Source organism: Callithrix jacchus, chromosome 6, assembly GCF_049354715.1.
Source record: "Callithrix jacchus isolate 240 chromosome 6, calJac240_pri, whole genome shotgun sequence".
NCBI lineage: Eukaryota > Metazoa > Chordata > Mammalia > Primates > Cebidae > Callithrix > Callithrix jacchus.
Window position 1 is genome coordinate 152,262,210 of NC_133507.1, and position 26,061 is coordinate 152,288,270.

The 26,061-nt window shown below is 42.2% G+C and overlaps 1 protein-coding gene across 7 annotated transcripts in view; it reads left to right on the plus strand.

The window, feature by feature from the left end:
• CAB39 (calcium binding protein 39) overlaps positions 1-24,538 on the plus strand; it is a 103,157-nt gene extending 78,619 nt beyond the window's left edge. For all 7 annotated transcript variants that reach the window (XM_078328799.1, XM_078328801.1, XM_078328800.1 and 4 more), the window contains 6 exons: positions 1,452-1,570; positions 7,034-7,202; positions 13,974-14,033; positions 17,624-17,689; positions 21,178-21,321; positions 21,923-24,538. In XM_078328799.1, the coding sequence (XP_078184925.1) occupies positions 1,452-1,570; positions 7,034-7,202; positions 13,974-14,033; positions 17,624-17,689; positions 21,178-21,321; positions 21,923-22,111 (747 nt within the window). In that variant the 3' untranslated portion in view covers positions 22,112-24,538. The remainder of the gene's footprint in view (positions 1-1,451; positions 1,571-7,033; positions 7,203-13,973; positions 14,034-17,623; positions 17,690-21,177; positions 21,322-21,922) is intronic.
• The last annotated feature ends 1,523 nt before the right edge of the window (positions 24,539-26,061 follow it).

A 26,061-nucleotide genomic window follows, 5' to 3' on the forward strand; every position in this document is an offset into this window, starting at 1 on the left:
CTTCACCTAGACCAGAGTAGCAACACAGGGCATCCGCACTTGTGTTTGCTGTAGATGGCACAGCTTACTTCTGTCTCAGGGCCCATTTGCATCTCCTGCCCAGCCCTGGTAGGCATTTGAGATTGTTGCCCAAGTTAATACAGTTGGATCACGCCATGTTAGATATTTAGTGAATTTGACAGTGAGAATAATGATCCTGGATACCATCTGAGTAGTCAAGACGCATATATGGTCATGAAGCACTGTGGCATGGCCATCCCTCTTTAACTCTTTGTTATCCATGTGCTTTGTTTTAAGCCCCAGTGTTTGTCAGCCTGAGTGAATGGATGTCTGTACAGGTGCTTGAAAGACAGGCACATGTTCCAGGGGAGAAAGTGACAGATGTCAGATTAAATTTTGGAAAAAGATGAGAGGGTATGGTTCATAAGTTGAGTTTAATACTGATAATAAAAGAAAATAAAATTTTATTTCTGTCCTACTGTAGAGCAGATAGAACTGCAATATTTCCATTTATATAGCTGATTTCACGTATTTTTAATAATGTATCAAATTCCAAAAGCAATTTTTATTTCCTCTGCAAAGTTGGGGATGTAGTGGAACATCTAGGTTCCTTCTCCTTTGTCTGCTTCCACCTGACCTGGACACTGAATTTAATATATGTCAACTTAAAAGACAAGTATGCCCTTAAGGCTGGGTCTTAGAGATTTAGAGATTGCCATTACTGCTCCTGAGCTAGTGCGGGATGATCTCTGTGCTTTAGGTATATGCTGGCAAGCTAGCATTTCACTCACTCTCCTAAGGGCTTGTTGGCCTTGTAACAAGTGGCGGTTCAGAAACGCCACTTGAAGTCCAGTTCTCTCCATTTGTTAATTTCTTGTGCAGCTTTCTGATTGTAAGATTCAGTGGATACGTAGTGCCTTCATTATTAATCTATATAAAGTCTTCCCTAAATAGGCCTAGTTTAATTGGGAAATAGATCTACTTGCCATTAGAGCTCAGATTTCTACAGAATTAATATAGAAGCAGAGTATATTTTCCTTTCCTTCCATCACTATAAAAGGAAAGCACATATCGTGTTCCCAATGTAAGCATCTTATTTGAAGCTGCTTGTTCCATTTGGCTGGAATTCAGATCCCTTAGACTGTTAGCATTGCAGGGTTTTGTTTCTCATATCAGAGTCAGCATGATCCTGAGAGTTAGAAATGGTTGAAATTATATGTGGAATATAGTCAACACATTTGTTAACACATTGTTCATGTTACAAGTAGTACGCTAGTAAACTTAGAATTTGGAATTACAAATGAAGGGATGAAATAATGTCTATGAATGTGTTAAAGTCATATTCAGTCATAACAATAAATACAATCGCTTTATTCGAGTTCATTTGGGAGGGTGAATGGGCATTTTGATGTTTAGTCAGGAAAATTTGTTAATGATTGTATTCCTAATAGGGCAAAAAAGACGTGGCTCAAATTTTCAACAATATTCTCAGAAGACAAATTGGTACAAGAACTCCTACTGTTGAATACATCTGCACCCAACAGAATATTTTGTTCATGTTATTGAAAGGGTATGTACAATGTAATAAAATTTGTATTCTTAGTTGAACATAAAGGAAAGGTTGCCTTGAGAAAAAAGCAGGATGCTGAATGTGGGAAGCATTTTCTCTGTAATTGAGTCAGATAATTTTTCCGCAGATTTTGAACACATTTTCCTTGTTGAAATTCAATATGTGAGCTAAATTGAATTTGAAAATACCCTATAGATGGGAGCTTAGAATTAGGTGATTTCTAAGCTTTTAAATTCACAAATCCAGCATGCCTGAAGGGAAAAAAATAATCCTCTGTGGTCTTACTTCTGTTCTCTAGGACTTTAAAAAGTAGGAATTCATTGCAGTATCAGTTAAGTTCTATATTGAAAGACCTCTCCTTTGGACATAATATGCACACCATAAGGCAGTAAAAGCTGCCTCTTAAGTGAAGCATGATTTCTCTATAGCTTTACTTTGTTGAGTCAGCAAAGTACATGTTTATGAATTAGTAGTGCCCTTTGATTTTTACCTCTGTGTGTCCTCTTACTAATCCATATAATTTGGCAATTCACAATGCATCTTCCTGGAATTACTACTGGTCTAAGCAGGCATTAATGTTTGGGTGGTCTTGTCAATTTAAAAGCAGAGAAAAACAGAAAAGCCTAAAGACTGAACCATAGAAACAAATGCCCTTCTCCCTCATCCCTGAGCCTTCTTGACTGGCAAGGTAACCTCTTGTTCTTTCCCACCAGAGTCGTGTGCCAGCCCGAGTATGGTGTGCATCTGTTTGTCCCAGCATTGGTGGGGCCTGTTCTATTAAGATGGTGGGCAGGCATGTTCCTGACATGACCACTGGCATGAATCAGCTTGCTGTCCTCCTCCTCGCTTTATAGCTTGCCTCAGTCTGATTCACATCTCTGCGGTTTAACACTTCCCCCAAGTTCAAACTTGTTTAGACAAAGCATGAGTCAGTGCCTGTGTTGCACGCCAGCATTCTGCTTCCCTCTTTCTCTTTCTAACCATCTGTGTTACTTCTTCAGATGTTGGGCTACAGAACTTTTGGCATCTAACTTTTGTTGTATCAATTCAGAGTTGTATGAGTAAACATGTAGTGGGTAGTGTGAACCTTTAGTGTTCTTAGAGCAGCTTTCAGGTGCCTTCATGTATTTTTAAAGCCCATATTTCCTTTTCCATAGAAACCAGTGATTATTCAAATCAGTATTTTAGTTAGCTGCCGACATTTTCACCTGAGAGTAATCAGAGGCATATGAGTGTTGTTAAATGGCATGTAAAGAAAGACTTTTGAGATACAATTTACAGTTTGGAGCTCTCACCTACGCTCTCCAGGGCAGACACTTCCAGCTAGGAAGTAGGGTGGAGCATGCAACTGGTCAATCAACCAGAAGCCCCACCCACCACCTTTGTTGTGAAAAATGTACATACAACTAGAGGGAATAATGTGACATACCAGTTCCTACCCTCAACCCACTTCAACAGTTACGAATGTTCTGTCGTTCTTGTTCCTTGCCTCCTTTTTCCTCTGACACATGATCACCTCAGTATGTCCCTAGTACACAGTACAAAACACAGTATAACACAGTTAACGATACCATTTGCAAACCTGATGTCTATTGCCCAATTTTCAGATTTCCTCAATTTTCACAAAAAGAGCATTTCACAGTTAGTTTATTTAATATTAGTTCCAGACTGAGCGTGGTGGCTCACACCTGTAATCCCAGCATTTGGGAGGCCAAGGCAGGTGGATAACTTGAGCCCAGGAGTTTGAGACCAGCCTGGGCAACATGGTGAAATGCTGTCTCTACTAAAAATACAAAAATTAGCTGGGCGTGGCGGCGCACACTTGTTATTCCAGCTATTTGAGAGGCTGAGGCACAGGAATCACTTGAACCCACAAGGCAGAGTTGCAGTGAGCCAAGATTGCGCCATTGCAGTCCAGCCTAGGTGACAGAGCAAGACTTGGTCTCAAAAAAAAAAAGGTTCCAAGCAAGGTCCACAAACTGAATTTGGTTAATAGAACTCTGAGCTCTCTTTTCATCTATAATAGTTAATATTATGCCATTTCTTTGTTGAAGCCTGGATTGCTTGTTTTGTAGAAAAATCATACATTTTCTGTTTTAGACTTGCATTTCTGTTGTTTCTTGAACATGTTCCACTATCCGCTATCGATTTAAGTGGTGGATAGTAGATCTGGCTTTTTTATTAGATTCAGATTCACTTTGGTGGGGGGGAAGTTCATGGATGGTGCTGTGTGCTTCATATCAGGTGACACTGGTTATCCCATTTCTGGTGATGTTCGATTGACCAGTGGATGTAGATATTGTCAGTCTGTCATCTGCCCTTTCACTAGTGGTTTTAGTTTCCATTGAGAATCAATCATTGCCTAGATTCAGAATGGCCGTTTCCCAATTGTGTTATTTCTTCTTCATATAATTGTTTATATAAAGAAGAACCCTTCCTTTTTTTGATGACTTAGTTATCTCAAAATATTATCTCATTTTTTAGTATAATCAGTTGGCGACATGGCCACTTCCTTAGATAAGCATTGAGTTGTTTTAAGGGTCATTATAAACTCAAGGTTTTTTGTTTTTTTTTTTTTAAAGACGAGGTTTCACCATGTTGCTCAGGCTGGTCTTGAACTCCCAACCTCAGGTGTCAGCCACCACGCCCAGCCTTAAACTCAAGTTTGTTTTTTTTTTTTTTAATATATTTGATATGTCTCAATCCCTTCCAGTCATTACTTTCTTGTATCCAGATTACCTCATCTTTGGCTATTGGGAGCTCCTTGAAGTTGGCTTCTGTGATGCTTTGGCAAGACCCCATCAGTTTGTGATGGCTTCCTTGCTTTCTGGCATAGGATAACCATCTTGCTCGTTTTGTACGAGTCCTGCCAGACCTGGAAACAGCTGTTCCTTCAGGGAGCCCTGTGAACAGCATTTTAAGATTTTTGTACTTTCGTTGATTGATTTAGACTGCTTCCATATTATGTGATTATCTTCTTAATCTGTAAGTACTTCTGTGCTAGATACTTATTTGGGGGGCTATGCTGCTAATATTAGCATGCATTTGAAGTCTACATTTGGAGGCGATAGGATTTTTTTTACTGGCATTTTACATGTTAATGTGCTGTTCACTCTCATGCTCACAGGTTATACAGCATAACTGTTTGCCTTGGACTTATTGGTTTATGGTTTTATCATTTAGACAAGGTTGACAAGCCTCCATCAAAACCTGCTCAACTTGTTGTACCAAACTATCTCACCCTTGTCCTTCCTGCCTACTAAAGATCAGCAGAGATGACTTGTATGATCAGCCATTTTGTAAGCAGGTATTTCTGTCAAGTAAGAGCCCCGTCAGCACCCTAGCTTCATCCCTCTACTGATGCCAAGGAGTATGTGGTTTATCTTGTTGAGGATCTATGATGAGCATATGTGTAAGAGGATACTACTACTAGATAACAAGTTAGTACCACCAGACTTCTGAGAATAAAATGTGGTTTGGGTTAATAAGGCAAGGGTTGATAAAAGGAATAAGACTTGAGATTGGAGCTCCTAGTAGTTTAGAATTTACATAGGCAGAAAAGAGCGAGAAGGCACCCTAATGGTATAGGACTGGGAACAAAGGTACAGGCGCAGTAATGAATGTAACATGATTGACAGCAATAAGGAGAGAATCGGAAAGTTGTATGGCAGGGTGGGAGGTGGCATTGTGCTAGAACAGGAGATCTGATGAGGGGAAGACTGGACAGTAAGTCCAGAAGTTATTTGATTAGCTAGAAGAAATCATTTTAAGCTTCTGAGCTAGAAATGCTGTTGATACACTTGTGTGTTGGGTAGATTTATTACCACAGAGCTTGAACAAGGATGCTGACTAGGAAGCATTTGTAGTTGTCCAGGTATGAATTAGTGTAACAGTGGGAATGGATAAAAGGAAATGAAACTAAGATAATCAGAGAAATATTTTTAAGAGCCTTTAAAGGCTTTTAAAACCTGACATTGAAGGTGAGAAGATTTGGAGTAAAGAAAAACTGGGCTGTGCAATATAGTAGCTACTAACCAGATTAATTAATTTAAATTAAATAATAGTTAAGATTCAGCCCCACAGTCACACTAGACAAACTTCAGGTGCTTAGTAGCTGTATGTGGCCAGTATTACCACAGTGAACAGCACAGATACGGAAATTTCTGTAGACCTGGTTTAGAACTGTAGAACTGAAACAAAATAATGACACCAAATTATAGAAATGAGGAAGCAGGGGGGTTGAGGGGGTGATTTTTTGGAGGGGGATGAGATTTTATTTGAGACACGTTGAGTTTATAGTAGCCCTTTAACTGAAATTGTCCAGAGGCAACAGAAAATGCCTAACTGTATTTCACGGGTAGACACGGACATGGGGTTAGTAGTCGTCGTGGGAGCCATGAGAGTGTATGGGCTTTCGTTAGCAGGTTGTCAGCTACAGGTAAAGACCTCAGCCAGGCAAGAAATAGGAACAGTCAGAGAGATAAAAAGAAGAACCATGAAAGGTTTTGGTTTGGTTTGGTTTGGTTTGGTTTTTACAGCACTGTCAGGACACTTAAGTAGAAGAATCTGTTTAGCCAAGAGGGAATCTTTGCTGGGTGGTTGGTTATTTCACTAGCATGTTGGGAAATGGAATGTGACTACAAGAAACTAGAGGAGAATGTGAGGTGGAAAGAGCCAATGTGTGCAGCTGGAGAGGAAGTAGAAGAGAGTGACGTGTTTGAGGGGGCGGCAGAGTCCAGTCAGAGGGCTTGTGCATGTCTGAAGGGGAAAGGGCTCTCTTGCTTGGCTGAGAGGTATTCTCACTAATGGCAGGGGAATAAGAAGCAAGAGACGCAGGGATGAGCACAGAGAAGGCTGTGTGCAGAGAGCTGACAAGGGGGCCGCCTGCTCCATGGCCCCTAGGCTCTCTGATGGGGACACTTTGTGAAGTCCTCAGGAGGAGGCTTATCAGCTTGGTAGTGTTCACATGTGGCAGAGAGTCTCTAAGTACTATCTTGAGTATTGAATTGAAACAACAAGGTATAAATTCTATACATTTATAGACCTATTTAGTTACTCTTGAATTTGGGGAAATATTTTATTTTCTGTTTTTTGATTTAGCTTTTGGTTTTTCTGAGTGTGAGGAGTATGGTACTCCTGTAATAGCTAACCCCCCTGTATGGAGTGGTATGACCCGAAATACTTCTCCTGAAATCTTTTTGCTTAAATAATGAACATGTGGTCACACAGTCACTCGTATGGCTATTTTTCTTTGATTTAAGGCAGTCACCACCAAGCAGTGTGTGTGCGTGCTCTGGAGTCAGTTTACCTGAGTACATGTGCTGCTCTGAGAGAAATACCTTCTGTAATCTGCGATGGTCGTTTAGTTAAGACACTTGTCTGAAAGCTTCCTGTCCTAAAAGTTTGAACGGTTCAGTGTTGGAGTTTTGAAAGAGCAATCATGTGGGTTTTTTGTTTTTGCAGGTATGAATCTCCAGAAATAGCTTTAAATTGTGGAATAATGTTAAGAGAATGCATCAGACATGAACCACTTGCAAAAATCATTTTGTGGTCAGAACAGTTTTATGATTTCTTCAGATATGTCGAAATGTCAACATTTGACATAGCTTCAGATGCATTTGCCACATTCAAGGTAACGTAAAAACTAGAATTCTAAATATGCTTGAAAGATTAACAGGTGTGCTGGTTTTCTAAACCTTCATTACCCTTCTAAATCTACACGTGACTGCCCTCTAGTGGGAAGAGAAAGATACATTTTATATGTGTTTGTGTGATGCAGGTATGTGCAGTAAAGTCACAGCTTTAAAAGGGTGGAAAAGTTAGATTCTAAAGTCTGTCTAAAAGACAGAAGTCCTGTATACTCAAAATTTTACTTTGCTGTTAAATTATGATTAAGTATGGCATACTGTACAACGTGTGTAACAACCAACTTTTCTCCTGTGTTGAAACATTGTGTAGCAGTTTTTTTTTTTTGGTTAAGCACCAGATGAAGTAGTTGGCTTCTGTTCAGGGTTATGTTAATTTGGAATATACATGTCATGAAATATTAGGACCACATTCAGGAGAGAAATACTCATATTGTGGACAGGCCCGAGGAAACAGTGGATTCACCTCTCCCATCTCCTGCCCACACTGGATCGTGTCTATTGCATGTAGTGCGTGGACAGAATCACCTGCACTATTCAAACCATAATGGATCCTCCCCGCTCCCCCGTCTCCCTTCCCTCCATTGGTGGGTATCTGTATAAATTACATACATACATGATGTGACAGCATGGTATAGGATGCAGATTCTTGTTTTGAGTTGCAAGGCTCTGTGCTGTGTACAGTATATGAATGAAGGAGGAGTCTGTTTTTTACAGTGAGAGCAAGCCTTTATAGATTACTTTCCCTTACGTAAGTTGCCTAACCTTATCAGTAAATATGTAGAACTATTTTAATGTAAACCCGTGTTTAGCATACTGATATGCAGACAACCATGCTCAGAAACCATGAACACTGTCACAATGAGAAGTGGCCACCTTTCTTGGGAGGGTCCAGTTTTATGATTATGAAGAGCCCACGAGATAATGAGCACACACTTTGGTGCCTGGGTGAAATAAGTCCCACTTCAGGGTGAATAAATGCCCTAAAGATAGGATGACACCTGGGGACCTGATCATTAGGGTTTTACATTGAATGAGAATCAGGTCACAGTGTGAGAGGCCCCCAGGGATTTATTGCCCAAACATCTTAAAGAGGGAATCGGAAGCCTCGGGTGAGGGCCCAGATATTTGTATGTCAGTGTACAAAGCAAAACAAAATGAATTTGAGATTATAACATAGAGTGGTCAGTATAATGTCTTAGTTGTCACTGCAGGTGGTGGGCTAGGACTCATGCTTATAATGCATCGGTGGAAGAGTGTGCCCCATTCAGAAGCAGCAGACGAACCATGAAGGGAGGTGTAGCAGCACCTGTGTCAAGGAGAGATTCCCCTGTGTTGAAGGACAGCCAGGAGCCCCAGGGTGGCAGCACTCTGGGCACATGAGGGTGAGGGAAGAGGACTGAGCAGCCGCAGTGGTGTGGGAGAATGCAGCAAGACCCCTGACCCTGTGGAGGATGTGGATGACATGCTTCTGGCACAGATGGTAAAGGTGGCCCAGAGGTGAGAGAGATTATGCTGACTACATGCTGAAAATGGCCTTTGCAGTGAGTCCTGTCTGGCCTTGCTGATAGTTTTCATTTCCGTTAGGGTTGCTTCTTTGGATAATTCTCACCAAGGAAAAAATGGCAGTGATGGATCGCTATGGGTAAAGCGGCCCTATCAAGTCATGGCCAGAGAGGGGGACTGAGCAGCCAGGCAGGTCACCCCTAATTGATAAAGGGGAAGCTTCATAAAACAAGGTAGTGTCCTAAGGGTGAACTCTGGAGGAGAGAGCACTGGGGAGCTGGCCTGGACTGTGCATCTCAGGTGCTCATGATTGCATGCAAAGGAAGGAGCTAGTAAAGAGGAGAGGCCCCCAGACAGAGGGTTCTCCCAGAAACAAAAGTCACCAGAGTCTACGCCGAGACAGTACATGAAAGAGAGGACAGACCTCCCATCAGAATCTCAGGGTGGCTAAACTACCAGACAGGTGGAAGTCACCCTCTTACTCCTCCCTGAAGGAAACTCCAGTCAGGGGAGGAAGGAAGACCAGCAGGAACAGTCTCCCAGCTGCACACCAGAGGTGCCGACAAGGAGGGACACAGAGCTACTCCTCTCCTGCCTTGCTGCTAGTCTCCTCTTTGCAGAGAATAATTTTATAATGGAAAGGGAGAATAGATCTGTGGTTCATGCTCTACACACAGAAGTTTTCAAACACATGGTGGCTCATCCATAGCCTTGGAACAGGTGTTAAGTCTTAAAAGGAAATTAAAACTGCTCTAGGCCAGGTGCCATGGCTCAAACCTGTAATCCTGGCATTTTGGGAGGCCGAGGTGGGTGGATTACCTGAGGTCAGGAGTTCGAGACCAGCCTGCCCAACCCTGTCTCTACTAAAAAATACAAAAGCCAGTCAAGGTGGCATATGCCCATCCATAGTCCTAACTACTCAGGAGGCTGAGGCACAAGAATCCCTTGAACCTGGGAGGCAGAGATTGCAGTGAGCCGAGATCATGCCATTGCGCTCCAGCCTGGCGACAGAGTGAGACTCTGTTTAAAAAAAAAAAAAAAAAAAAAAAAACAACTGCTCTAAATATGTCCAAAATTCAGATGGCCATATATTCGTTAATTTTTTTCCTTTTTTCTGAGGAATTAAGGAGATGGGAGGGGCATTAGAAGGCCAAAAACATGTTTCCAGTGTTCTAGATTGAAAGAAGGTAGATTCCCCAGAAGGCTGATGGAATTTGCAGCTTGATACTATACCTGCATAAGCTTCTAGAAAGTATTTCTAAAGAGATGGTTTCTGAGCATTTTGAAAAGGAGACTGTGCCACACCCATTATGCATTCACTAAGAGGAAGTTCAGTCATACTGATCTCATGGTGCTGGTGGATTGGGGGTTTAAAGGGTGTGACTGCCTGGGTTCATACCAGCTCTGCTGCTGATGTCACCTCAGTCTTTTCATGTGTTCCGATGCAGGTAATACGAGCATATCAGTTATTATGGCTTCACACAGTATCTGTGCAGTAAACATTAGCCGTTAGAATTATTCCTTCATTATAAGGATATGTAAATGTATACTTCTACAAATCTGTTTTCATGGAAACTGTGAAATAGCTGTGCTGGATGGAGTTTCAGTATAGTGATTCACAACGAGTTGTATGTCATATCCGTATGCTATTGGCAAGTAAATTGCCGTCACCCTACAGAGGACCTTCCAGTGAATCTCCATGGGGCTTTGCCCACCCAGCACAGCTGAATGTTTTTATTAATGACTGAAATAAAGGGTGACGAGGCACCCTAAATGTATAGATGTTAGCCATGAAGGGAAGGACAGCAGATAACAGAGGATCCTAAAACTTAGAAAGATTCAGAGACCAGCAGGATGACATGTGACCATGTAGTATGTAGCCTAAGGAGCTTGATAGTTTCAGTCCACTATGAGCTTATTAGGTAACAACACATGAATGTGTTCCATTCAAGGTGCTATACTTTAAGAGGCACACAGACAAATAGATGACTTTCACAAGACAGTAGATGGTGAGAGGGACTCAGAACCCTGTCACTGGAGGAGTGGTTAAAGGAACTGGACTTATTTAGCCTGGAGAAGAGAAGACTCGGTAGGGGCCTGCCATGCAATTACTACTTGTATTTGAAACAAGACCCATAGAAACTGGACTAGCATGTGTCTGTCGGCTCCATGGTTCCTGGAAAGAACTTGGGGGTAGGTTTGACCCTAGCACAGGAAGAACTTTCTCACTATAAAAGCTCCAGAGGTGAACCACAGCTGGAAGAATTTCTTGTCCTTAGACACAATCAAACATCAAGTAGGAAATAGGGCCAAATGGTTTGTCAAAGTGTGAAAATAAGCCCCCAGGTTAGCAGGATTTCTTCAGGGATTCAGGGCTGTCTTAGTTACGTGATGTTTTGGCCTAAACTCAAGCTTTTAGAAAGCTTTTAAATTCAGCCCACCCTAAAAGTTGGCTGCTTAGTCTTCTGGACTTGGGAAATGATTCGTAGTCTTTCTTCTGTTATATGAGGTCCTGGAATAGACTGGAATTCAGAGAGATGGAAGATCAGGAATCCTCTTCCTCCATCTGCTGACTGACTGAGCAACTCTGCTGGTCTGGGTCACATGCACCCTAAACTTTGCAGGTCCACATGCTCTTTGCCCTTTATATTCTATTCTGTTGGTTTCCACACACACTCCACGCTCACCAGTTTGAGCTGTCCAGAGTTTTTGGCTGCAGTCACTAGGCTAAGGTTCCACTGCCAACGTCCTCATCTCCTCCTTTTCCCGGCTTAGTATTCACCTTTTTCTCTGTGCTTGCTCTTAGCAGTTGCTCTTTTTCTACTGGTGTTTTACCCCCCAGCCCCTCTCCAGGCTTTTGAATGACCCTTCTTAACAAAGGGTTTTCATCCTGTTATGCCCTGGGTCCAGCTCTTCCTTAAGCAGACTCTGAGGGCCCCATTCAATCTCTCCCACCCAAAGGCCATTGAGAGTTGATTTCTGGTTGGCAGCAGTTTCTTGAGTTTCCAGATGATAACGCATAGAATCTCCCCTACATGGGAAGATCCTCAGTGCCTGCTCTGTGCCAGGCACTTTTTTTTTTTTTTTTTTTTTGATGCGGAGTTTTGCTCTTGTTGCCCAGGCTAGAGTACAGTGGTGTTCAGTTCACTGCAGCCTCCATCTCCCGGGTTCAAGGGTTCTCCTGCCTCAGCCTCTGGAGTAGCTGGGATTATAGGCATGCGCTTACCACGCCCAGCTAATTTTTTGTATTCAGTAGAGACAGGATTTCACCATGTTAGTCAGGCTGGTCTTGAACTCCTGACCTCAGGTGATCCACTTCAGCAAGGCACTATTCTTTAGGTGTGGAGGATTTAGCAGTGAACCTTAAGACAAACCTTGCCATTGTGGCACCTCCACAGCAAGACACCAGCCATAAACACACCACAATAGCATGTTAAATGGTTCTGTCCGTATGTGATACATTCCCCTTCAGGTCCTCATGTTCCTAGCTCCTTTGCATCTGTGACCCCATGGACCAAGGTACGACTATAATAGAAATTCTCTTACCACTTTCCTCTTCTCCTTCCCCTGAGGGGAAACGTTGTAGCACTTCTTGCCAACCTCTTGAGGGTACTCAAAATAAACTCTAGGTTTTCTAATTTTGTCTGTTCAATCCTCCATGAGGATTTGGGAAAAATTGGGTAGGTCATTCCTGGGCATCCCTGCTACAATCAGGAAATAACAGCACATTCCCTATCCAGCAGTTTGAACAACTATCTTTGGGGTGGGGTTAGAAACCTTCACAAAAGCACACTTTGGAGATTGCCGAATGTGGTGTTTTCCCAAACATGTTCCCTGATTGTATTGGTTCATTCACTGATTTATTAAATATTAAGCTCTTACTATGCACTTGGCACTACATAGGTGCTGGGGATTCAAAGGTTAATAAAAAGAGACATGATCCTTGTATTTATGGAACTTACAGTGTAGTATAAGAGAGGCTTGAATCAAGTAATCCCACTAACCAGTGTAAAGTCACAGCTGTGTCCAATGCTTTCGTGAGGTGCCCAGAAAGGAGGAGTGGTGGTCCGAAGGGTGAGCAGTAGATAACCAGGCAGCAGGGAAAGCCTGTACAGAGGCCTTTTCAGGAAGGATGTTAACAGAAAGTAGTTGACAAAAGAGCTCCCTGGTAGAGTCTGGGACCCGACATCGAGTGAGCTGTGGCACTTGCCTCGTTTGTTTTACCATGGGACATTTCTTAAAGCATTTCTCAGAACCAGTATTTCATGTCGGCCTACTTCAGGAAACACCAGTTCTTGGTAACCTGGGCAATCTTCAAACATAAACAGGAAAGAAGACTAGGAAAGTTGGTTGGGAGAAAGGCGGTGATTGGCACTATCCTCTTTAGCAGTGGTGCAAAGGACGTTGATCCATTAGTTTAGCAGTTGCTGGCCAGGCACTCCTGCTGTCACCTGTTCCCTTTCTCTTCCCACCCAGTGAGACCAAGTCTAGTCCATTGCTAACTTCCAGGGATCCCATCTTTTTGTCTTTGAAGCCCTAGCACCTAGAACTTTACCTGTCACATAGTAAATATTTCTGAATGATTGATCCTTGGGAAAGTTATGGGGTGAGGCATAGGTTCTGTTTCATGATAATAGAAAATCAGACCGGAGGTCACACTCATTGTTAATTCTACGTTATCACACCAGCATTCTGCTTAAGCTAATGTTCATAATATGATGGGGCTTTTGAAACACGTTCTACCTTTAAAAAAAAATTCTCATTCACTATGAAACTGAATGTGATTGAATTTAGGAGGAAAAAAACAGAGCCTCTAATACTTATTCTAATAAAATTTCCTCTTTCTCCACAGGAGTGCTAAGTGGGTGTAGAATTCTGTTTGACAATTTAGCACTACTATTAGCTTTGGTGGTGGTTTTGTTTTTAAATAACCAGCTCACTTGGGGAGTGTTAACTTTAATTTCACTACAATTCCTTATTCTTTTCTTTTAGTTTATATTTCCATTGCCTTTATAATTTTTCCTTCGAAGAGCTGTAGATCCATGACTCATCATAATCATTAAAATTGCAGTTTCAAATAATGATTGTATTTTGCTTTTATGGAATCAAAATTTTTAATACAATTCATGAACAAATGTTAAGTATGTTGATTTTTAACAACAGTTTTTATCAGGTAAAATGGTGTGAAATGTTTTAAGATTCTTTGAAAACTTGGAGAACAACTGTAAAAAAATTGTTTTTTCTTTTTCTAGGATTTACTTACAAGACATAAATTGCTCAGTGCAGAATTTTTGGAACAGCATTATGATAGAGTAAGTATATGAAATATTTTTAAATAATAAATTATAACTTCTGTTACCAGAAATGAAAACCTTAAATTAGGTTTTATACTAGAATATTTATTTTGTATATGTAATATTAATAAATGGTGCTGTAGCTTGTAGAATATTACTTGGTCAGAAGTAGATCTTTCTGATTGACATACTGCCCTTTGAAGCTTTTATTGCTTTAAAAGAGGAAAATAGAGCATTTTGCTGCTAAAATGATAGTAGGAAAATTATCTGACTTTTTAACTTTTCCTTCCTTTTCCATCAGTTGCCCCACATTTCTGCTGCATACAAATAGAGAGAAAGGGAGGCAGCAGCTGATAGGATGAGAGCAGCACTGGCCAGAGGGGATGGGAGCCCGGCTCTGCTCCTGCTCTACTGCTAACTCCTTTGTGGCCATGGCCAAGGCAGTTAACCGCTTGGGGACTTAGAAGTCCGTCCTTATTGTAAAATGAGGACATTGGACTAGCCTGTCGGTAAGGTCCCTTCCAGCACTGAGTCAATGTCAGATGTTCCTGGTAATAGTGTCCCCCAGAGATTTGTAAATGATTCCCAGAGTGCTTGATAACTTGATTTCCCTAGACCCACACAGCCGCCTCTAGGGCTGCAGATCTCTTCCACCACTGCCAGTTCTGCAGCCTCAGGAGGATCTTCCAGGATACCCACAAACACACTATTGTGATGCACTGTTTAACTACACGTCCTGGAAGATTCTGATAGGTACCCTTAGAGAAGTTAGAAGAATGACAATCCACTTAAAATTCCTATCTATCCTGCAAGATTTGGTTTAGATTTTAATTTTCCTACTACTTGTTTAAATTTTTGAAATCCTAAGTATTATGAATACTTCATTATTCACTTTGCTGTTCAAATACATTATGAGATTCTTAGAGGCAAAAATCAATGTTTCCTCGTTCTTTTGTGTTCTTTTTTTTTCCTGTCTTTTCCCCCTGCCCTCCACTCCCAGTAAGATCATAACACAACACTGAGCACCTAAGTCCCTCAGAAGTAGCCTCAAAAATGGCTTACAAATTGCTGGTGTTTTATTTGAGCTCATGTATGTTTGGATATGGGTGTGTTTCTTCTTACATGTTCGTTGCTTTAAAATGGTAGCCTTGTCATCATCAGGGCCTTTTTACAGTAGATAGAAGCATGGACTTGAGCCTTCGATTGCTGGAGTCTGGCTGCAAGTCCCATCCCTGCCTTGGGCTGGGAAGACTTCAGCCACTGCCTTCACGTACCCTCTGTGCCTTCAGGGTCTTCCACCCTGAACAAGGCTGTTTATAATACCTGCCTATTAGGGTCATCGTGAGGATTAGAATGTTTATGTGATGAACATGGCACAGTGCCAGAACACAGAAAGCATTTAATAAATGTTAGCTCATTTATCATCATGATATTTTAACATACCAGTAATTTAAGGCCTACCAGAGTCACAGACTAGCTAATTTCCAGGACATTTGCTACAGTGAAATCTGTTTACTCTTTAGTAAAGTAGCTTCCTGCATGTTATTAATAGATGACATCAGTTAACAGGATTTTAGAAAAATGTATGTGAGGCAACTAATAAATATATGGAGAGTAGCCAGGTCTTATGGAGGGAGAAGCAGTGGGGGAATGTGGGTAATTTACAGCCACAGGTGAGGTTATTACACCAAAATGCACGCTCTAAATTCTGGTACACTTTGGCTCTGAGCTTTCTAATAACCAAAGCATAGAAAGAAAAGCAGTTAAAAGGTGACAGTATTTGTCGAGTAAAATATATGCTGGCTGCCCAAAAGAAAAGTAGCCTTTCCTACCACTGGGACCTGAGACAAATTTCTCCCCCTGGCATTCCTAAAGGAGAGTCAAGTTACAGTGTCATGTAGTGGACAGTCATTGCCGTGGCGCTGCGGTGGTGCAGTTCCCTGGAAGCAGTCTTTGAGGAACCCAGAAGTGGGCGGGAGGGCAGGGCCTAGGTTTGTTACTTATCCTTTGTCCTAACTCAGAGGAAAAATCTAATGTAACCGGAAGGAAACAGGGACTACATACGTACTCTCCAGGCAGTTCTCCATGAAAAACTTCTTGCAGCCAAGCTTGTTCAAAGAATTATGCAGCAGGAAATCTTAACTTGCATTTTCTGTCAAGAACTTGAGGTGTATGTATTTCGTTCCTGATTAAAAGCAGGTCCCATGGTTGTGATCATCAGTTTGATGATCATTTGAGAAGGTGGACTTCACAGCTCTTTCTGAAAAGAGAGAAGTCTAACTGAAATACTTACTAAATAGATGGCCAACTATTACAGACTGCCAAGAAGCAGGCAAAAGAAATAATGTATAATTCTGTGTTAGCTCTAAACCAATAAAGCAAATATTCGAGGCTTTGTGGTCTCTGTTAACTCTCCTGTCTGTTGTTCTGTGAAAGCAGTGGTGAATAATACATAAACATATCAGTGAACTCATGTTCAATAAACAAATGAGCATGGATGTGTTCCAGAAAAACTTTCTACAAACAGGCAGAAGGTCATAGTTTGCCATCCCCTGCTCTAGACCACAGATGAATGGCTAATGAGGACCCATCATAAATCCTGGGCACCAATAGTTTTCCCACAGACAGATGACAAAGCAGGCATTCCCTGGCACTCACTCGCTATGACCAAAGGAAAGTCTCAGGAAAGCACCAAGATCCAGCAGCCATCCTAGTGCTGCAGACTTTTAGAATGTCTTAAACCTATCTGTGGTTTACACAGACAGACAAAAAATAAAATCTTAAGGCCAACTGGCCTTATCTTCTAGGTTTTTGGAGGAGAGCCTTGGCCCCGAGTGCCCATCATTTCAGTATTCTAACTCTGCTTTACTGGGCCTCTAGCTTTCACCATTACAGCAGTGCCACTCTTGCCAGGGACCACTGTTTTGAAGATTCAGTAGACCTGTCAGTTCTTCAGTCTGTGGCATTTGTTCTCTCCAGGGCTTCATTCGTGCTCTGCCCTTCCTTTTTTATCCCCCAGGAATCTCCTTTCTCTCCTCCATTTCTGAGCGAAATTCTTCCCATCCATCAGATCTGAGCGTAAGCCCCACCTTCTGTGGGCCCTCTGCCTAGTTAACATAGTGCTGAATTTCTCCTCTCTAAATTTCTATTCTAAATTATTTTCTCTGTTTGCCTGATACATTGAAAGAGCAGGTAACTTTTCTCTTTGTGGTTGTGCTTTGAGCAAATTGAGTTCTTATTTATAAAAAATACGAATTTTTCAATCTAACACCAAGATATGAGAGCAGACTCAACAAGCAGAAGTGTGGGGTCAGGGAGTTAGGCTTTGTGCATATGGAGTTTGGGGTGACAGGCCTGGATTTAAGCTCTCTCTATGGGCCTGGCTAGAACTGGGAGGAGCCCTCTTTATGGAGGGGATTGGTGGGATCACCTGAGGGTCTCAGAGCAATCACATCAGAGGAAGACATGAAACAGAATGGCAGGGGAGCTAGGGAAGCCATCGGCCTTCATGGTATGAGAAGTGTGTCCTTAAGCTGATTTACAATATTACCTACCAGTCTTTTTTTTTTCCTTGCAATAATCCTGATATATTTTTTCTTATCTCTTAGTTTTTCAGTGAATATGAGAAGTTACTTCATTCAGAAAATTACGTGACAAAAAGACAGTCACTCAAGGTATGACCATTTCATATAGCTTATTTTTCTGCACTCTGTGTTTGAAATTTGGATCTGGGGAAAGGGAGATGTCCTGGATGGGTCGTAGACCTTTGGGAGAAATAAATACCCTTGCCCACAGTTAGGATTTTTCAGAAACAAATGGAGTTGGACAGTGATCCATGCAGGCACTTTCCTGCCTCCTTGTAAGGTGGAGATACGCAAAGGGAATGAACAGGAGTTTGAAGAAGACTTCTGTCTCGTAGCGATGCATTATTTGAGATTCTGAGCCGTAGTCCTGTCAGCTACATGGAGGCACTGCAGGTGCTGTGCTCCTGGGTGGCAGGCAGGTGTGTGAGGGTGGGGAGAGGCGATGTGCGAGTGAGGCTATGGACCGTAGACAGGCTTGGCCGCTTTGTATCAAATGTCAAATTTAAGATGTAAACTCTAGAACAAGGCAAACTACAACCCATGGGCTAACTTCAGCCAACTACCTATTTTGTAAGCGAAATTTTACTGGAGTAAAGACGTGCTCATTTATTTACATATTGTCTGTGGCTATTTTGAGCTCCAGCAGCAGTATTAAAGAGATGCCCGAGACCCTATGGCCTGCAAATCTAAAATATTTACCATTTGGCCCTTGATAGTTTGCTGACCCCGCTGTAGAAAATTCTAAAGCAGTTGAGAAATGGTACCCTCCATTCTGTCAGTAAGCAGTCCTGACAGCCACTATAGATAAAATCACAGAGGATTTGAGGGGAAGTCATCATTTCATTCCGTTTTTGGCCAGGTCTGTTTAAAATTTGACTCTGCCCACAGTTCTTCCCCTTATAGGTGTCTGGACCGATAGACCAAGACTCCATCCCCTCATCCCCTTCCTACCGTGGGGAAATCTCCCTTGAAGACCTTGTCTTTCTGTGGAAAAACTAAAGGACACCAGGAGCATCTGGAACACTGTGTCCTTTGATAGGAGCGCTCTACCATCCACATTTTCAGTCAATCCTTTCTTTCAGATAAGGCTGTAATTCCTGCAGCAGGGGATCGTGACAGCCACAGGTGGGGCACGGGCACAGTCCAGCCAGGCCCCGTGCTCTCCATTCATTGCTCTTGCTTGGGCCCAGCCTCCTAGCCATCCTCTTCGTCTAGTGTTGGGGATCCCTAAAGATTTTTTTCCCTGCCTCCCTGGCTAGAGGATCATCTGCTGTCCTTTCATCTTTGGGGGTTGGATAGAACTTCTGGCAGCTGTGGGCGGAGTTTCTCCCCCCTGCACATCTGTGTGATAGAGCGGAAGTTCCTGGGATCTCTCCTGCTCTGTGATCCTCAAAGAGCTGAGGTGCACTACTCTTGCCAGTGGTTACACGAATGCACACAGTTCACTGGAGTCAGTATCTTCTAAGGCCACAAAGGCAGGATAGTCTTAGGCAGTATAGTCTAGGATAGTAGCTTCTAGGGCCATTATAGAAGGAAGTGAGGAGGGGGTTACTGGCAACTTTGACCAAATGTTGGATTCTTGGGCTGTTTGGATAAGGAGAAAGGCCTTCAAGACCCTTCTGCCATTCAGAGTTACCAACATGAAAAGAAAGGCTGAGACCACCATTTGCAAGCCCTTAGGAGTGGATATAAAGCAAGTCGCTGGCTCCTGCAGTTCATGTTAGTGGTGGGCCTGTGAGTGCCTCATGAGCACACAGAGTGGCTTCCGCACCACTCTTACTTTAAAGATGGATTTTAATTTGCACTCTCTTTTTTGTAGCCACATTGGCATTTATTTATTCCCATATTTATTTTGCCAGAAAATTCATATTTCCTATGCAGGACTTCAAGTTTTTTAGTAAAGGATTACATGTTTGGGCTGAGCACAGTGGCTCACACCTGTAATCCTAGCACTTTGGGAGGCCGAGGCAGGTGGGATCACCTGAGGTCAGGAGTTCAAGACCAACCTGGCCAACATGGTGAAACCCTGTCTCTACTAAAAATATCCCCAAAAATTAATTAGCCAGGTGTGGTGGCACAAGCCTGTAGTCCCAACTACTTGGGAGGCTGAGGCATGAGAATTGCTTGAGCCTGGGAGGTGGAGGTTGCAGTGAGCCAGGATTGTGCTACTGCACTACAGCCTGGGTGACAGAGTGAGACTGTCTCAAACAATTAAAAATTATGTGTTTAAAGCCATCTTCCTTCAGATAACTGAAATGATCCATTTTCAGATTTTTTTTGGTTTCTGTGATAGAAAAAGAATACCATGAAAGCTATAAGTCACATAATACTAACTTCTGAGTCTTCCTAAGAGTAGATACTGGTTGCTTCTCACCGTAAGAATAGATTTTGTAATTCACGTTGATATGAAGCCTGTCTAAGCTTTTGAGTTCTTCCTATGAAGAAGTTATAAAGTTCCTTATAAAACTTTCTTATAACTTTTCCTTCCTATAAAGTTCCTTATAAAGCCTAAGCAAAATCGATCTGTTTTCTTGCACATCAGCTTATTTTTTATTTATTATGATGACCAGTTACTTACCCAGAGATCGGTTGTCTGGAGACTTCAGCTATCTGGAACATAGCCAGAAACCCAGATAGGAAGCAACAGTGCAGTAAAGCAACGACACAGCGGTGCTATTCGCACCTTTTCTTCCCTTAGCCCTCACAAGAAGTAGGGAGCCAGGACTGGAACCCAGGCATTCTGGCACCAGGGACCAAGCTCTCCACTGCTCTGCCTCTGCCCACAAGGACCGCAGCTTGGCACCTGCCCCACTGCCTGCAACCTGAAGAAGTGACTGCTGGTTTTAGGAAAAGGAAAATCTAGAGTGTGCAGTGACACTTTAAAAGCTAGGAGTTTATATGGTATAACCAGCTCTCCAGAAATTAGTAAACCCTGAAGTAAACAGATGTTTTTTAGCATAATTGGTATCATTAGTGATGATGAAGGGTCAGTAAGAAAACACTGGATTATCTTCAGGATACTTGAGGAGGAGCAGAAAAATACTCAGGTGTAAATCTTTCTGAATTAGCGGTAATAAAAATGGAACCTGTGGCATGTGCAGTGTACACATACGGAAAACTTCAGACAGAAAACACTTTATCCTGGGAAGTCCTGCTAAATAAAATTTAAAAATTGTTTTAAATTAAGCTAAGGTTTGTGGTTAGTTAACAGGAATAATCGATAACTTTGCTTTTGACCATTTTCTTGAATAGTTTCTTTTTAGTGAGCCAACATAGATGCACGCGTAAGTGATAGGCTGTGACGGTCTCCCACCCTGGGCCGAAGGGGCATCTTGAACATCCCCTGCAGAGAGCAGTGCCAGGCCTGCCCTAGATGTCATCTCCTCGAGGAAAGGTGGCAGAGAGTAGGCCCTTGATAGCTTTTGGGTCATAATTCAGTTCAGTTCTTCAAGCTTTTGAGTACTTGCTAATATTCTATACTTAATGATGATTATAAAATAACACTGGTTTTTTTGAACTTTGATTTTTCTTTAAATCTTAATGACAGTGTAAGAGTAATTGTTTAAATGTCTTTTCAGCTTCTCGGTGAACTACTACTAGACAGACACAACTTCACAATTATGACAAAATACATCAGTAAACCTGAGAACCTCAAGTTAATGATGAACCTGCTGCGAGACAAAAGTCGCAACATCCAGTTTGAGGCCTTTCACGTTTTTAAGGTAAGAGTCATAAAGTCATCAGTGACGCTTTCCACCCAAACTGTTCGTCTTCCATTCACAAGTAACTGAAATTATTAGCCTCGTTTTTGGTAATCCAGGCGGCATAATTAAGTTCAGTCACCTTTCATATTTGTGTGCTGACTTTTAAACAGAAAGGTAGACCTGGAAACAGGGGTTACTATTTGGATTTAGGAACACCAAAGTTCACACCTTTGGCGTAGAAGATTATTAACTGCAAACAAAAGCAATTCTGCATGCTTTCTGTAGAGGCTTCATTCTTAAAATCCAGTCTGACCTCTTGTGCTGAGAAATAATTTCTGCCCATTTTATTCTAAAATCAAAGTTTGTATTTAATACTAGACACTGTGTTTCAGGGCCGGCAGAGTGAATTTATCAGCTGTATTTGTGTTAAAACATGTCATTATTAGGATTTTTTTCTCCAAATTGTAAAATAAGGCTTAAAGCAAAACCCGACTACCTCGACTTCACCACCAGCCCCGGAGAGCATAGACGCGTGCTTTTCTGTCCTGTGGCTGCAGCTCACGTGTGTCTCTGCATTTTGTTCTCTCTTTGTGCCTGATGTGCATTTCTCTCCATGCAGGTGTTTGTAGCCAATCCTAACAAGACACAGCCCATCCTAGACATCCTCCTCAAGAACCAGACCAAACTCATAGAGTTCCTCAGCAAGTTTCAGAATGACAGGACGGAGGATGAGCAGTTTAATGACGAGAAGACCTATTTAGTTAAACAGATCAGGGATTTGAAGAGACCAGCTCAGCAAGAAGCTTAATCTCCAGTAAACATCTATATTAAATCCAAATTCAGCGTTTGCTGTTAGCTATTCAGCATCAGGCACTCTTATTGATTCATGAGGAACATTACTGCTAATCTACTGTTAAGTGAACGGTTTTTCATTTTACCCTTTTGTTTTTCAGTCCAGGTTGGAGATCGTAGCTGCTGCTGCTTGCACACTAGGGCACATGTGGGCTTTCTCTTGATCTTTGTGTCATTTCAGAATTCAAAGACTCCGTGTGCTGCGGGAGTTCTGAACATGGCTGGGTTCATGAAGGCAAATGTATGGATGAGAGTGTGGTTTAGGGAAGAGGGCATTGATACGATCAGATTAGACCTATGTGTTTGCACCCATCTTTGCTGGCGATCTGAGTGCAGTGTGGCATGCGCACACCTGGCATCCCTGCGTCAGATCGCGCGCCTTCACTGAAGGATGATCACGCAGAGCTTTATCTGAAATCAGAGGGGAACTGTATCCAAAAATGGGAGTTTCGGGGCAGATAAAGTTGACATGCGAATAAATTGATACTGAAACTTAGCAACTTCTTAAAAGTGTGAAGAAGCCTCATAAGGTCATAAGGAAAATGTATATATGCTTTTCACAGCTTTCTAGAATTTTTGACATTTGATTTTCTTGAGACTTGTAAACCTGGATATGTTGAAGAGTATTTGTTAATTTTACTTTTTGAAGATATTTTAAAACAGTAGAGCTAGCAATGACACCTTGCATTTCATTTCAACACTGCTTACAGGTTTCTTTTGTATATAATTCTTAGAATGCTCTTTTCTTTTCAATGGTTTAATTTGTACAGCAGAGGAATGTTACTGTAGTAGTATGTAACTATACCTAATACTGAGTTTTTGCAAAAAACAATGAATGCTCATATGTAATTGAAATACTTCAGATCACATGAAAATGCTGATTTAACATTTAAGTATCACAGCATTAAAAGGAAAAAAAAGTAAACCAATCCTTTGTATTCAGTTACCTAATGGGGTGCCATCAATAAGCCTAGATCCAGCCCTGGAGCTCAGTCAGCCACACTTTCCTGCATCCTATTGGCCTTATTCATTTAAAGTGAGTTAACGAATCCGCCAGATCTGTGAATGATAGAGATTATGCTAAATTAATGCTGATTCTGTGTGTGTGTGTGTGTGTGTGTGTGTGTGTGTGTGTGTGTGTGTGTGAAACCTCTGTAGAGCACCTTTCCTTTCTTAGACTAAGTAACCCAGTACAGTAGTTGTGAAACTGAATAATGAAAACTTCTGCTTCTCTTAGAAAAAGAAGAGCTCCTAGTCATAGGTGTCCTCTGGGGAAATTTATTTTTTTTAATGTCCTGTTCCTTAATGCTGCAAATTATCAGTATTTATAAAGTAACTGATTTTGCACCACTTTTTTGTTACTGTGACCATGGCAGAACAATGTCTTCTAGACTCTATCTATGTAAAGTTATTAGAATGGTCTCTGTTCATTTTAGTAATACAAAGATCACAACTAACAACTTACAAATCAGAGTTTGCCAGTTCAAATTCAGCATGGCTGCAGCTGATTAAGAAATTGATACGATTATTCTTTGCTAGCCTCTCTAACTAATGGAATTATATATTGGCCAGTAAAATGGGCCTCCCAATTGCTGTTTCAGCAGGCTTTTAAACCTTCAAGGAACACCAGCGAGGAAGATGGTTCCAGAGCATAGAGATAGATTTTATTTTTATTAAAACGGCAGTCTGTATCCTAATTGGCTCTTCCTGAGACTGTCTGTACCAGAATCTGTGTGAGTTAATTCATGTTTTTCTAGGGAAAGTAGGAAAGGCAATCTGGCCTCCTTGAAAAGAAACTCTTGGATGTTTAGGAAGGCAGACTTGGCGGTGATGTGGTGTCCTGGCTATTGTGGTGTCGTGCTGTGTGTATGGAGTTAGTGTAAAAACATGGATTACACCAACTGGGAAAAATGTCTCCCTGCCAGGCTCATTCTTAGAACCTAAACAGTAGAAAGCTTCCGCTTTGGCAGTGGTGTCGTAGCCTCGGTGGAAGACAGTAGGGGAGGGGTGCAGCGTGGCAGATGCATTCGTGTGTTACTCTCGCATTGGAATCTGAAGGTAGTAAAGACTTCCTGGGTTTTGTTTTTAAGCAAAACAATGTGAAAACATTTAAAGATGAAATGTTGCATTTGAAGTTATGATCGTTTAATATATTCATATTACCAAGACTATGATACTGAATGGTTTCTTTTTGTGTTATAAAGGTTTAATTTTACCTAAGGCAGTGACTTAATGTGATTTTTAACCCTTAAAAAAGTGGAGATGTATACATTTGTTACCAATGCCGTGAAAGCATTTTCTTTCTCCTGAGGAAAAGTGAATTTCCTATCAGAATATCTGGCTGGCCCTGTAATTTAAATTAAAATAAAACTTTGGAGAAACAGCACCGTCTGTCTTTATGATGTATTATAGACGGCTATGTTTGTGTTGTGAACAGCTGCATCAGGAGACACACAAGCACGAATTCGTCACCAGCTGAAAGCAGAGAGACAGTTAACACCCGTTGCTGTCCACCTGTCCTATTCAGGGCTCCACTTGACTCTCCCCCACCCATGTTTTCCTTACCTTTCCTAAGTTAAACTAAATGGCACCATTTCTTAGACCTAACATTGGAGGAGTAGCTCCTCGGTCTTTGGTTCTATGCTTCTTTGTTGTCAACACTGCAAGGCTGAACGAGAGCTCTCAGCCTGGAGTATATGCAGGTTACTAGAGTGAAATGATCGTGAAGGCGAGAGGACCATGGAAGCAGAAACAAGAACTCTGCCAGCATAAAGAATGTCCCTCAACTGTCTTCCAGGGTGCCTTGTAATCCTTAATTACAGATTTAACCCATCAGTAAATGAAGTCTTTATTCTCGGGAATGAAGGCACGGGATGCGCTCTTGCCAAAAACACTTCATCCGGGTAACAAGGTCCTATTTGTTATTTCTGCCAAGTAGTTCAATCTCCTTGTATGCTGTAGTTCCCCGAAGACGACAAAGGCCCATTAAGTCATAACTTGTGACTTTGCCACTCACTAGGATTTCCAGGCTGAGGACTGGATTCACGCTTCAGCTCAAATTCCGCTTCCTACACAATTACCAATCAAATGCCCTCCTCCCCTTGCCAAGAAAGCCCCAGAACATTGCACTTCAGGCAGCTCAGGAGTAGCGCAGTTCTCACCCCGCCTTCCCAGTCAGGGTCCAACAAGGTCCCCCAACCCCCACAGTCGGGAAAGTGCTCCAAGGCTGCAGTCAGTTCCCAATACCATGTTCATTCTGGAGGCTAGAGCCACTCGAGGTCATGAGAAAGCCAACCTGCGGATATGCCAAAGTCCTTTAGAGGGCAGCCAGGACTCGCCAACCTTCAGGTGCTCCCAGGCCATTGTTGTGTCCTCACCACATTTTTCAGGGCCGAATGCTCACTGACCATCTGATTTCCAGAAGACGTGAAGGACAGGGTAAGATCCTCCTCGCTCAGCAGTCTCAGTCCTGCTGGCTGCCAAAAACCAAGTCTGCAGAAAGCCTCAGGAACGGTCTGAACATACGCCACTGGAGCTTTTCGTTACGAAACCATCAGCTTCTACCTGCTAGCATTCTGCTCACTGTCAGCCAGCACACCCGCTACCAAGCACTTAAGACCAAGAAGTGCCTAATAAGGACCATAAGCTTTCGAGCCTCCAGGACCTCTGCCACTGGCATTCACGCTGACTGAAGAGGATGGTGGTGGTTGCACAAGGCTGGCTCTCGCTGTCACGCTGTGTGTGCCCTTAGTGTCCTCTAAAGCCTTACTCATGTCTGCGAGAACTGGCAGCCAAGTGCCTGTCCCCACCCTGGCTGGAAGGTGGGGCATGTTCCACCTGAGGGGACGTTCCCCAGGAGCTAAGTCTCCAAGGATGGTGACCCCCTGGTTTCTATGCAGGAGACTT